The sequence below is a fragment of the Phocoena sinus genome, chromosome 4, assembly GCF_008692025.1.
Source record: "Phocoena sinus isolate mPhoSin1 chromosome 4, mPhoSin1.pri, whole genome shotgun sequence".
NCBI classification, from domain to species: Eukaryota; Metazoa; Chordata; class Mammalia; order Artiodactyla; family Phocoenidae; genus Phocoena; species Phocoena sinus.
Genome location: NC_045766.1, coordinates 144,201,659 through 144,214,856, shown reverse-complemented (window position 1 = coordinate 144,214,856; position 13,198 = coordinate 144,201,659). Strand labels below are relative to the sequence as shown.

General features: G+C 62.2%; 1 protein-coding gene across 5 annotated transcripts; it reads left to right on the top strand.

The window, feature by feature from the left end:
* Positions 1-2,657: 2,657 nt before the first annotated feature.
* On the top strand, positions 2,658-13,031 carry ICOSLG (inducible T cell costimulator ligand). 5 transcript variants are annotated; one of them, XR_004349754.1, is made up of 8 exons: positions 2,658-2,782; positions 2,840-2,928; positions 4,325-4,365; positions 5,262-5,627; positions 6,324-6,605; positions 8,966-9,136; positions 10,081-10,309; positions 10,774-10,835. XR_004349754.1 is itself a non-coding variant. In XM_032631205.1 (8 exons), the coding sequence occupies exons 2-8, from the start codon at positions 2,906-2,908 to the stop codon at positions 11,007-11,009; spliced, it is 930 nt and encodes a 309-aa protein (XP_032487096.1). In that variant the 5' UTR covers positions 2,658-2,782; positions 2,840-2,905; the 3' UTR covers positions 11,010-13,031. The 5 variants fall into 5 exon arrangements, 4 of the variants coding, with proteins under 4 accessions (XP_032487096.1, XP_032487095.1, XP_032487097.1 ...); XM_032631205.1 differs by lacking the exon at positions 10,774-10,835 and adding an exon at positions 10,999-13,031 and having other exon boundaries at positions 10,081-10,116; XM_032631204.1 differs by having other exon boundaries at positions 10,081-10,116; positions 10,774-13,031.
* The last annotated feature ends 167 nt before the right edge of the window (positions 13,032-13,198 follow it).

The following is a 13,198-nucleotide window of genomic DNA, read 5'->3' as shown; positions in this document are numbered from 1 at the left end:
CGTTACGAGGCAGACGTTGTAGCTACCGCCACTTCGCAAATGCGGAAACACAGCACAGAGGGGTTACCGGTCTGAGGGGCCTGGGGCTGGTCTTCTGCCCACTCCCGGGGTGTCCCTCCCCCGTCCCCGCCCCGTCCTGCTCGGACGTCCCCTTCCAGCCCCGCTGCACTCCCTACCGCTTGCCTGCCCGCCCAGCAGGCAGCGCGCTCCTTGGGCCCGGGGTGCCCACTCTTGGGTGGGCCTGGCAGCAGCACTTGGTCCTCCGGGGTCCGGGGAGGAGGGCTGCCCCGGAAGCCAAGCCTACCCCTTCCCCACAGCAGCCGGCCGCTCCGCGGCGTTCGCCCCTGGAAGCCCACCGCGCTCCCTGCCCCGCTGCCCTGGGGCTGCGGCCCGGGACGCGGACTGGGCACCTTTCCTTCCCCGCTCCACGTGAGCCGACACTGCGAGGGAGGCTTTAACCGAGGGGGCCTCTCCGTCCCCCAGGACCCGAGGTTGCGTGTGGGGTCCACCCCTTCCACTCCCCATCACTGCGGGTAGGGTGGGGGGGGGTCTTGGTGGGGGCGGGACTGGACCCAGGAAGGCGGGAGGTGTCGGACCCAGCCGGTCCCTTGTCCCTTTCTCCTCACCCACGGGTGATGCTGGGTCGGCCCTCCCCAAACGCGGTCCTCCTCTGCCAGGTGCTGCCAACCCCGCGGGAGGGGATCTAAGGCCACCGATATCGTGCCCCCTCCGGCCCTGCTGGTCCTGATACAGTGACCACCCCACCACCAAGTGTCCCCGCTGCATCTGTTCTAGATGCGGCATTGGTTTTCTGGCTCTGGGGATGGGCAGCGTCCTGAGACCCCATCTCTGATCTGATTTATACCCACGCCCGGTTCTCCTGGCCAGATCTTACTTTTCCTCCTGGCCCCCATCTTTCAATCCCTTCCTGATGGCCCCCACCCAAGTTCAGGTTGTCTGTGCCCTCACTGGACACTTGAATGGGAGTCCTGGCCGGGACCCCTGTCCCTTCTCCTCCCCCTGCCCCCAAAGGGAGGATAGACCCTGCTTGGCCTCTGTAAATCCCCCGCCCCAACCTGCAGCCTGACCTGGGAGGGGTGAAGTCCCTGCGCTTTAGGACCGCAGGCCCACCTCCCTCCCTGGCCACCTGCAGCCCCCATCCCCCTCCTCGGCAGCATCCCCATCTCCCAGCCCAGCTCTTTTGCTTCCTTGTCTTTTTTTTTTTTTTTTTTTTGCGGTACACGGGCCTCTCAGTGTTGTGGCCTCTCCCACCATGGAGCACAGGCTCCGGACGCGCAGGCTCAGCGGCCATGGCTCACGGGCTCAGCCGCTCCGCGGCGTGTGGGATCCTCCCGGACCGGGGCACGAAGCCGCGTCCCCTGCATCAGCAGGCGGGCTCCCAACCACTGCGCCACCAGGGAAGCCCTGCTTCCTCGTCTTGTTTGCTCTTGTCGCCACAGGAATGTTAACTTCCACCAGGCAGAGATTCTCTTATTTTAAGCTTTTCTCTTTAGCACTCACATAGGCCGCGTGTGGTAGGTGGGCACTAAATCTTTGTTATAAGAATGACAGCATGCAGGTGGCTGGGGCCAGGGGAGCCCCGTGGGCTCTGCCCTCACTTTACACCCTGCCTGTCGTGCGCCCCAAAGGCTGGCCTCAGCATCCCCACCAGCCTGGGCCGCAGGACACAGCCCTCGCGCCTCCACCCAACAGGAGCCTCCAGACCTGAGGTGGGGTGCCTGGGGGCCCAGGCCCTTCCGGGGGCTGGACGTCCTCTTGCCTCGTGGCTCCACCCACTCGCCTGGCCGGCACCCACCTGGCCGGTGCGGGAGGAGGACGCAGCTGGGCCTGCAGAGAGGAGGCCTTGTGGACTGGGTGGGCTGGGCAAGAAGGAAACGGGGCGTTTGCCCCCAGCTCCGGGGCTCCGCACCGCCTTTCCCAGACCGGAAAAAAATAAATAAACTCTTTTTTGAGTGAGAAGTCCCACACGCTTGGAGGAGCAAAGACGAACTGGTTTCCACGCGGTGGGCTTTTCAGAGCCTTTAATAGGCAAATATGCTGCGGCAGGTGGCCCAGGACTGACAAAGGACGCGGCAGCAAGGCTGGCTCGGGGGAGACTAGGGCTGGACTGGAAGGTGGAGCCCGCCGGCCTGCCTTCCCTCCCTCCTTCCTGCCACTCATTCATTCGTCCCTGAACGGTCCTGGAGCTCTGACTTCACCAAGCGCTGGAGGTCCTGGCTGCGTCCCGAGAGCGGGAGGGAGGGCGGGAGCCTGACTCTCAGCCCGCCGCGCCCCGCCGGCTCTCAGGTCGCTGGGGCGGGGGACAAGCGCAGGCGGAGCCGGGGCGCTTGGGGGCGCGGACGTTCTGCGCGACTCCGGGGCACCACTGAGCCTCCCACGGCCCCTCCAGCTGGGCAAGCCCTCCAGCAGCGCGCTCGGCCGCCCTCCTCCACCGGACCTTCCCTGCCGCTGACTTGCCGGGGTACCTACTGCGCCCAGGCTCAAGGCCCGGTGGACCTGGAGCCCCATCCTGCAACCCGTGGGGGCCGACTTACGCCCTCTCCTGGGAAGGGCTGAAGTTTCGGGAGTCACTGTCCAAGCTTCCGTTCCCTCGCGCCTGCCCGTGGCCAAGGCCGTGGGAGGGACCGGGCCGGGGGTGGGACCAGGGGCGGGGCCGGATCGGGAGGGCGCTGAGCCGCCGACCAGCTCAGCGCCCAGAGCCTCCGAGGCGCGGCGGGAGCGCAGCGAGTGCTGGCCGCTCCGAGGGCTCCCGCGGCCCGAGGTCGCTCGTGCTCGTGCTCGGAGCTCTCCCGCGGCCCGACGGCTTACGCGGCCCGAGGTCTCTAGTGCTCCGAGATCTCCCGCCGTCCGAGTTCCCCCGTGCCCCGGGGTCTCCGCCCCCACCATGCCCACCATGCGGCCGAGGAGGTGAGCGTGTGCGCGGACGCGCCCTCTGGGCGCGGGGAACCGAGCCTGGCGGCGCAGCGGGGGCCTCGGGCTCCGGGAGCGGGGCGGCACCGCGCGGGGCCGCGGGAGGCGTGGTTACCTGCCGGCGTTGTCCTCCCGGCGGCGCGGGACAATGGCAGTACGCGGGTGTGCCCGGGGCGGGGTCCCTGCCGAGGGAGGGAAAGAGGAAAAGCTGGGAGAGAAGACATAGCGACCCACTCTCACTTCCCCCCCTCCCCTCCCCGCCCCCGGCGGTGGCCCAGAGGAAAGAAGGGTGTGACTTTGCTGTGCCAAGGTCGCTCTTATTAACCTCGAATGCCGTCTGGTGCCCACCAACTGGTGACGTGCCCCCCGCACGCCTGGGTTTTCCCCCTCCTGCATCAGCAAAGGCAAACTGGGGAAGGTGCCGGCCAGCTGGTCACTCCTGGTCTCTTGCCAGCTGAGGGGGAGGCAACAGCTTTCTGCCAAAAATGCCCCCTTCAGGGCAGTCTTAGCATCGGCAGCATGTGTTTCCCTTGATGAGCTGGTGAGGTACCCCATCGCCAGGTGTCCCACACGCACAGCCCAGAAACCCACCCACCCCAGGGTCCCACCACCCAGTCTCCCCAGTTGGAAATACAGGGAAAGACTATTCCCTCAAGAACGGAAAATAAAAATGCTGCCATGTCACAGCCACCAGCAACCCACACCCCTGAGCAGGGGGCCTCGTCTGTGCTTTCTCCTATCTGACCCAACGAGGACTGGGCTGGGGCACGGGCAGAGTGGTGACAGGTGAGGCAGGGGCCACCGCTGAGGCATGCAGGGTACAGAGGCTCCCAGGCTGAACGTGCCAGGAGCCTGGGAGTCATGAGAGGGATCTGCCGGCCCCCAGGGCTGAGCTGTCCACCAGTTCCGGTGGAGCCACCAGATCCGGTTTCAGATTGATCACGTTCCTTCAGAAGGTTGTCCTGGGGCTCACCCGACCCTGGCGGGGAGAGGGGCATCTTACATCTTCTCTGTCTCTCAAACTTCAAATACCCTGAAAGTGGTTCTCTATCCGATTTTATACAATTTCTTAGACTCCATCCGTGCAAAGCCAGGCCACCAGGGGGCTGATGGTTCCTCTCGATACCCTTTATCACACCCTCATAACTGCTTTGAGGGGCGTTTTATTAACGTGGGAGCTGGTCCCTTGCAGGGGCTGCCCGCCCCTTGGGGCTTGCCTGCTGGGCAGGGAGGAGTCGGTGCTGTGTCCGCTCCTTGAATCCCTGGCTGCCCCCGGTGGCCTGGGCTGATGGCCTGGCTGCGGGTGTATTCCCACTGGGATGGTGGGTGTGACCGGCTCCTGACCCCACTGGGGAGGGGCAGGACTCACCCTTTTCTGGTTGTTTTTTCCCAGCCCTGGACTACTGCTGCTGCTACTCTGTGGCCTGCGAGCTGGTAAGTGCAGACGGTGCTCTTGCTGGAGCCTTCCAAGCCCTTCAGTTCTGAGCAGTGAGGACCGCGGGGTACAGGTGTCAGTGGGGTCCTCCCCGCAGCCCTGCTTGCTTTTCCAGGGGCCCTTGTGAGAAAGCGGGGCCCCCAAGCCCAGGGTGATGTGTGGCATTGAGAGCCGCGAAGGGGGGGGGGGGTCGGCCAGGCCCCGTGGTTCTCCTTTGTGTTGTGTTTGGGATGGGCAGAGTGTAGTTCCCCCTAAGTGTTTCAGAACCCCCGCTTTCCAGAGGAGCTGGGAGCTGGGCTTCCTGTTTCCCGTGACCCCTTTGCTCCGCAAAGCCACCAGCTTCCAGAAGAGTGCAGAACGGGGATATGGCACCACAGCGGAGACTGAGACCTTACCTGGCCTTCCAGCCCACAGGGCGGCGGGTCAGGGCACACGGCCACTTCCCCTGCTGGCATCTGAGCGGTTGTAACAGACCACAAAAGCTCGCCGGGCCTTCTCTGATGGAGTTGCAAACGCTACTATAATGTTGTTGAGAAGCTGATGTTTTCTTTTCAAACGTCTGAGTTTTTTTAAAAACATCTTTCTATTCTGAATTCATTGTAAACTCCCAAGAAGTAGTAAAAACAGGGAGGAGTCCTGGCTGGCTCCCGGCATGGTGACTGGAAACCAACCCTGGTGACACATCAGAGCAGCTTACCACCAGTGTCCGAAGTTTTAAACTATTGTTGCTTTCCTATGTGCGTCTTATTACTAATACATTCCTTTCCTACTGAAATGAGTCAGAATTGGGGTTTGAGTCTTACAACCCAGAAGCTCCCCCGTCCCTCCAAAGGGTGAGTTCCAAGTTACGAGTCAAGCGCGGAAGATGAATTCTGTTCTTTTTGGATGCTTGCAGAGATTCAAGAAGAAGAGATCAGAGCGATGGTGGGCAGTGATGTCTTGCTCAGCTGCATTTACCCTGAAGGAAACACCTTCGATTTAAATGACCTTTATGTTTACTGGCAAATCAATGTGCCGGGCAAACGGAACACCAGCTCTGTGGTGACTTACTACCTCTCGGGAAACAGCTCTGCCGGCCACGGTAACAACCACTACAAAGACCGGGCCCGGCTGTCCCTGGACGGCATGAAGCAGGGCGACTTCTCTCTGCACCTGCGTAATGTCACTCCCCAGGACGAGCAGAAGTTCAACTGCCTGGTGTTTCGGAAATCCTTAGAATTAGAAAAGATTTTGGAAGTCACGGTCACGCTAAACGTGGCAGGTAAGACGGCGGAGCTGCCGAGTTGATCCCAGCCCAGCCTTACGGCCTGGAAGAAGTGTCAGTCAGACCTGTTCTCTGCGGCTCATTCACCCGTGTCTTCCCTTAAAGGAAATCCAGATCCCTCTAGCGGGCTTCTGTTTAAACCAGGTGTGCGGCTTAGGTGGTGGAAATATCGTTCGGCTCCTAAGAAAGTTTTCCAGTAGCCGAGGTGACTCCCTCCTCACAGGAGCTCCTAAGCTTGCTGTCCTTGCCTCGAAACTCTCCAATTCAACCCAAACTAGATGTTTTCATGAAATTAGGAGGGAGTGGTCTAAGGCACTAAATGAGATCAGAGTTTAGGAAGAAAATTAAAGCCCCTCCACCAAGTTGCTCGGGGCACCGTTCAGTGGAGAGACGGGTGAATTGTCAGCTGACTGTGTCACTAGACTCAAAGGAGGCCAACCTCCTTGGGGTGGGACGTGGGTGCCGGTCACTGCCCGCCCGGCTCATAGCGCCCCTGTTGGTGGGTTGGGGGGCGTGACTCTGGCAGAACAGGGCCCGTGCTGCTGCCCAGACCACAGCCTTGGTCCCGGCCCTGCTCCGGCGTCCGGGGCACGACGGCTGCCTCCCCGCTACCCTGGCCCTTGGCACTGTGTCCCCCACCCTTCTCTGACCTTCGGAACCTGGCACCCCTCAGCCCGTTTCCCTCCCCCGCAGCAAACTACAGCATGCCAGTGGTCAGCGGCCCATCCCAGGATGAGGAGTTGGTCTTCACGTGCACGTCCACGGATGGCTACCCGCGGCCCAACGTGTACTGGATCAACAAGACGGACAACAGCCTGCTGGACGACGCCCTGCAGAACAGCACCGTGTCCCTAAACGCGAGGGGCCTGTACAACGTGGTCAGCGTCCTGCGGATCGGGCGGACCCCCACCATCGACGTGGGCTGCTGCATCGAGAATGTGCTTCTTCACCAGAACCTGACCAGCGGCCAGACAGGTAAGGTCCCGGGATCTGCACACTGACCCCAGTCCAAGGCTGGGGGCCAGGGGTGACTTGGGGGATCCTCTCAGGTGGAAGACAAAGCCCCTATGAGGTGACTCAGCAGCGGCTTCAGAGGTGGTGACAGGGAGAGGAGGTGACAGACATCACCGTGAGACGGAGGGCAGGGGCCGGCCAGGTGCTCGGGGCGCTTAATCCTCATGCACCTGGGGGGGGGGGGGGGGCGTCAGTTCTGGTGACCCATTTCACAGATGAGGGACTGAGGCTCCGAAAGGTGATGTAACACTTCAGAAGCTGCGGGCTGAGGCGGCGGCAGCATCAGGATTGAAGCCCCTCCTGCACAGCCACCACCCCAGCTCTTCGGACGTGTGCCCCCTGGGAAACCAGAACCCCTCCTCCACCAGGACGCCCGGCTGGGCCCTGTGGAAGGGTGCAGGCGGGTGCCTCCTTCGTAGAAGCCACAGGCTCTCTCAGCCTGTGTGTCCCTGTCAGCAGCGTTGAGACGCCAGGGAAGGAGGGGCAGGAGAGCTGGGGGATGGGGGTGTCGGGGGCCTGCCTGCCTGCCGCCGAGAAGCCGCCCAGCTGCCGGGAGCCCCCGTGCCCGGGCACTCGCCTTCCTGGAATGCAGGCGCAGCCCTGGGACTCAGCGGTCACGGTCTTCTGGCCGCACCAGAGGCCTCCGCTGGCCTCTGCGTCCCAGCAGGGCAGCCGGGTGCAGGGGAAGGGGAATGGGAGGGTCTCCTGGGGCCGTAGTCTCGGCCCAGCTGCTCTGGGGGACAACTGGGAAGTCTGTCAACCCCCATCACCCCGCCCTGTGCCCAGACCCTCTGAATCAGCACCTCTGGGCTGTCCAGGCAACAGGACATGTTGAAAAGCTTCCAGATGGTTCTAAGGTGCGTGGGAGGCCTAGCCACTGTCTGGCTCATGGCTCCTTCGGGTTTCGGCAAACACGGGACACTTGTAACAAGCTGCCCGGGGAGGGGCACAATGGTTGGACACTGGGACAGGAGGATTGGCCCCCTCGTGCACTGCCAGTGGGACGGGAAATGGTGCAGCCGCCGTGAAGAGCAATCTGCTAGTTCCTTAAAACTTAGCCTGTGGGGCTTCCCTGGTGGCGCAGTGGTTGAGAGTCCGCCTGCCGATCAGGGGACGCGGGTTCGTGCCCCGGTCTGGGAGGATCCCACATGTTGCGGAGCGGCTGGGCCCGTGAGCCATGGCCGCTGAGCCTGCATGTCCGTAGCCTAAAAAAAACTTAGCCTGTGACCCAGCAATTCCGCCCCTAGGTGTGTGCCCCAGAGCGCTGGAAACGAGCATCAAACAAATACTTGTACGTAAATGTTCACAGCAGCTCATTCACAATAGCCAAAAGGTGGGAGCAACCCAAGTGTCCACGGATGGACGAAGGGATGCGTCCATCCACACAGTGGAGCATTACTCAGCCACGAAAAGGAATGAGGCACTGACCATGCTGCAGTGTGGATGAACCGTGCCGGTGGTGCTCAGTGAGAGAAGCCAGACACAGAAGGCCACACAGTGTATGATTCCATTTGTACGAAATGGCCCGTATAGGTAAATCCGAACAGACAGAAAGTAGGTTAGAGTTCGCCAGGGGCTGGGAGGGAGGATGGGAAGTGACCACTGATGGGAAGGGGGTTTCCCTTTGTGGTGGCGGAAAGTTCTGGAATTAGATCATGGTTTTGGCTGCGTGACCTTGTGAATGTACTAAATGCCGCTGAATTGTTCGTTTTGAAATGGTTAATTTTATGTTGTGTGAATTTCACCATCATTTTTTTTAAAGCCAGCAATTAAGCTAGAAAGAATTAATTAAATCAAGTTTAGTTTAAAAAGCCAGGAAGGGCTTCCCTGGAGGCGCAGTGGTTGAGAGTCCGCCTGCCGATGCAGGGGACGCGGGTTCGTGCCCCGGTCCGAGAAGATCCCACGTGCCGCGGAGCGGCTGGGCCCGTGAGCCATGGCCGCTGAGCCTGCGCGTCCGGAGCCTGTGCTCCACCAAGGGAGACGCCACAGCAGTGAGAGGCCCGCGTACCACAAAAAAAAAAAAAAAAGCCAGGAAGACTGTGCTTCCCACCATGCCCCATTCCCAGGTGTGGACCTTTAGGAAGGGCTGGGATTACAGGTCACACGGGTAGGGTGAGGAGGAATGACAGCCCAGGAAGAGATGAAGGTTCACCTGGAGGGGGAAACGCTTCTCTCCGTCAGCTTTGTAGCTTAAAAATCACAAAACACCTCTGGGAAAGTTTGGTGGATCAATACTTCCCTTAGCGCTCTCTCCTTCAGGATGAAGAAACCCCCTTTTCCTCCTGACCCTGTAAGTCCTGGGTTACTTTCCTTTCCTGCAGAAATGTCCACGGGAAGCAAGGACAGCATCACAGAGGACCCAGTGGACGACACCCAAGAGGCGGCGAACCAGCCGGTTCTCAGCATCCTTGCTGTGCTAGTCGTGGCCGTGGCCGTGGCCGTGGCCACGGGCTGGCTGTGCAGGCGGAGATGTCCCTACAGAAGCTACGCAGGTATCGGAGAAGCCCGCGCTGCAGACAGCGCGCACTTACTTTGTCGGGGTGAGGGCTGGCCTTTCCCAGGATGTTTCCAAGCCCTGCGTGGTGCCGCTCTCACGGGAAGCATGCCTTAATCGTGCTCACGCGCGAGGATAGCAGCCCCAGTGCCCCTGGTGTGACCTCCGCCTCCGAGATCCTGACACAGCTGTGCCCCAGAAGGGAAGTCCGGTCTCTGGGTCTGGGGGGGATGGCGGACTCCGAGTGTGGACGTGGTGTGTCTGTGGGAGCCGAGTTGCCTTCAGTCCCTCAAGGCCGTCTGTCCAGTTCTGGCCAAGCTCGAAGACAGATCCAGAAAGTCTGGGTTTTGACTGTGTAAAATGAAGAAGCAGAACTCACGGTGGGGAGCAGAAGAGCCTAGAATGTGGACCCTGGGACCACCCAGGTGTCACAAGGGGGCCTGAGGGCTGGGGCCTCGGGGGAACCCCTCGGGTGGGGCCGGCACAGTCTCCCCAGGTCGGCCTGGTGGTGGAGGTCAGCGGGCGTCCCCAAAGGTCTTATTAACCAGGTCGGGCTCCTCCTGGACTCCTGGGAGGGTGTGGAAAGGGAGCGCGGCTGGATTGTGGAGCCCACGCACGGTGGGAGCTCTGCCCGACGGGAGGGGTTTCTACATGCCACCTGGAGCTTCCACTCGGTTGCCAATGCCATCTGCCCAGAAATACTGTCCACGGCCCCACTGCCGACCCAGCCAGGCCGCTGAAGGCCCTTGAGCGTCTTGAAGCGTTTCCCACCCTGACCTCTTACAGAGTCTCGTCCTGGAAATGAGGGCGGCCTGAGGAGCCCTCACCCGAGCAGGAAGCTGGAGGAGCGTGGAGTGGGGCGCTGCTGAGTGCGGGGCCCCTGGGGTCTTCAGAGAGGCCCCCTCACGGCCCGCCCTGAGTGTTTCTGGTTTGTCCCAACAGGCGCCCAGGCTGCGAGGCCGGAGCTGGAGCTCACGGGTCAGTTTGCCAGGAGGGAAGGAGACCCGTGGAGGAAGCGTGGGTCCACGGGCTCGGGCGAGCTGGGTGCTCCACTCTCTCTGTGCCCGCCTTTCAGCACGGGTGCTACTCGATGACCAGGAAATAGGCGTTTCCAGTTTCAGAGACGGTGAAATCCCGAGCGAAGGCCTGTCCCCCTGGCCTTCCTTGGCGTGTAAGCCCGTCCTCTCGCTGACACTGCGCTATGGGATTTTCCAAATGTACAGCTACACGTACATGTCAGCAGAGAGCCTGGGACCACAGCCCCGCTGCCCCTCCCCAGCTGCCCGGCTCATCCTCCTGTCCTCCCTCCGTCTCAGCCCCACCCCTCGGGGGCGGGGGCTCTCCAGCGAGTCCAGACCCTTTGTGCGGGCACCTCGCAGTCCCAGAGCAAAGGTCAGAGTGATTCCCGCCCCAGTTTGGGAAAGTAGCCACACGCAGGGCCTTCAGTTTCCGTTTCCTACTGGCAGGTGCCTCGGGCTGCCAGGCCTTTGTGGTCAGGCCAGCGGGCTCCACGCCTGAGGCCAACGACCATACCTCTGAGCCCCGTTTCTCCACCTGTGAGAAGGGTCGTCAGGGGAGGGCGGGCCCGAGGTGAGCACGACCCACACGGCAGCGCCCGCCCACCTGTTCACCCAGGTGATTCCGGGGCACGCGGCTGCCGGGTCCTGCAGCAGATTCCCTCCCGAGGCCACTTTCAGACGATGCGGGACACAGCTTGCTAAAGAATCCGGGCCTGCTGACCCGAGAGTCCGATGCGGCGCCCGTCTGCAGGTGTTCTCACCCCTGCTTTCACCGTCCTGGTTCCTGAGAAGATGAATGCGCCAGCTCTGTGCTCACGCCCCTCTCCTCTTTCCTTCCAAGAGCATGTGTGATGAGAGCTCCCCAGGACGTGCCACCAGCGGGGACGTCGGGTGGCAGCTCGAGAATTGACCCGGGCAGGCTGGGCAGAGGACACCATCTGCGCCCGTACTGGGGGCTGCACGGACACTGGGCCACCTGGCCTTGTGGGGACACGCGGGCGCCCCCGGAAGGGCCACGCTGACCCCAGGGAGCGCGTGGCGGGCACTGACCCGATCCTGGCAGCCCTTTCGGAAGGTCGGCAACTCCTCAGGGATACACGTGCCCCCAAGTAGGTGGGCTGCCCACCTTCGCTGCCAATCACAGGGCAAGAAAAGGGTTGTGACGGCTCCTTTCCACCACCAGCCTCCGAGAGCCTGCAGCGCTTCTCAGCATCCTGGACCGGACGGGCTTCTGAGGCCACTCTCTTCCGGGATGACCTGTGCTAGGCCGTGTTCGCTCCGGGTGCAGGGGCCACGTGCTGGCTCTGCTGGTCAGTCTCCTGCCCCACCTCCGCCCCGAGGACCCGGCGTCTGTGCAGACGTGTCCTGAAGCACTGAGCGGGCGACACCAGAAAAACCCCTGGAACTCATGTCGCTCCAGAACGCTCCCTGGGAGGAAAACCCGACCTCATTTGTTTTGGTCAAAAGCTAGGTTTCCCTCCTCAAAAACACAATGAAAAAACAGAAACAGTGGAATTTTGGGAGAAGGTCTGTGCTGGGCAGTGCAGCTGGGTGTGGTGGCCCGGGGTTCCGCTGCAGGGGACAGGCAGTCAGGGCTGGGACACACGTCTCCAGAAGACACCAGCATGGACAGGTGACCGTCACAGTCCTTCAAACTGGGGCCGTGAGTGGACGGTGGGCGGCCTTCCGGCCGCATGGCCGCCTTTCTTCAAACGCAGAAGCAATTCCCTCGAATCTTGCTGGGCAGCCCCTGCCGGCCCCGCACTGTCACCCAGGGCCCCTCGCGGGCCTCCGCTGGGGACCTGCACAGTCGTGACGGAGACTTCACCTCACGTGCCGGGTTCCTCGGAGCCCGCTGGGCCCCCTGGCTGACCGGAGTGGGGCAGTGGCCAAGTCCACGGAGGCGGCAGCCCGTTTCCATGTTGATTCCTGCATTGCATCTAGCAGTTCAGTTTCCAGAAGGCTCTGCAAAGGTGGCTGCCAGGTAACCCTGGTGGGCACGCCCCCAGGAAACGGGCCTGTTGCCCCTGCCCGTGTGGCCGTTCAGCACCGACGGGCACGTGCAGCCTGCGCTCCCCAGGTCCAGACTTACAGCAAACTCAGCGAGGCCGGCTCAGCGCAGAGCCTCAGCCAACAGTGTTCCAAGAGACTGTGCGTGTGTGTGTCTGTTTTTGTACCAAAGAGCCCTCACATGGCTTTTAAATAGGTGTGGTGAGGGGTCCACACAGACTTTAGCATGAAAGCATTAGAAGACAAGTGTGGTTCCTCAAAGAATGACAGAAGGTGACTCATGGCACCACGAGCAAGAAGCCTGAGGGGCCCTTGAGTGCAGCAGGTGGGGTGCTGTCCCCAGTGACTGTGATGTGACACCAGGACAGGTGCACCTAGGGCCCTCTCCGCCGTCCTGCCCGGGGTCCAGCCTGCAGACCCTGAGAGGCCCCTGGAGCTGGTCGGGGCGGCGTTCTCCGCCCGGCAGGACGGGGCAGCCGCAGGGGGCCTGAGTGTGCTTCCAGCTTTCCTATCAGAAGGGATTTCCTTCTTGGGGAAGCGGCTAGGCCGGCCTCCCGCTCAGGCCCCGGGACGCGGCCGCCCGGGGCTCTCCCCGCATGTGCTTGCGGGCTCTGCCTGGGCCCTGGGCTCCAGGCTCCGGACCCTGAGTCATCATCTCCCCGCTGGGCCCCAACGGACCGTCGCCGCTCCCTCCGGCCTCCGGGGCCACGGTCCGCTCTGCCCACTCGCACGGGCCACCCTTGGCCTGGCCACCCTGGGGCCGCGGCTTGCACCTCACGCTGTGTCGTGGACGTGTGTGAGCGCCACATTTTGACGTTTCTGGAAGCCTGGTTTTGGAGAATACAGGCTGTCGGCGTGGCTGTGTCTGGCAGCTTTGGTCTGTGCGCGCGGGCACGGTGCACTCAGCCCGTCCTGAATGCCGTCGGGGACCCTGCCCCTGCCCCGTCCGTCCTCACCTGGGTGGCCCCGTCCCCCAGGGGACGTTGGTTAGCGTGGAGGCATTTTGGTTGTCACTCTTGGGGGTTCCTACT

Coding starts and splice junctions, on each gene's coding strand:
- ICOSLG (XM_032631202.1), top strand. CDS start 2,906: ATGCCCACCATGCGGCCGAGGAG. Junction 2,929..4,324: donor CCCACCATGCGGCCGAGGAG/GTGAGCGTGTGC, acceptor GTTTTTTCCCAG/CCCTGGACTACTGCTGCTGC. Junction 5,628..6,323: donor GGTCACGCTAAACGTGGCAG/GTAAGACGGCGG, acceptor CCTCCCCCGCAG/CAAACTACAGCATGCCAGTG.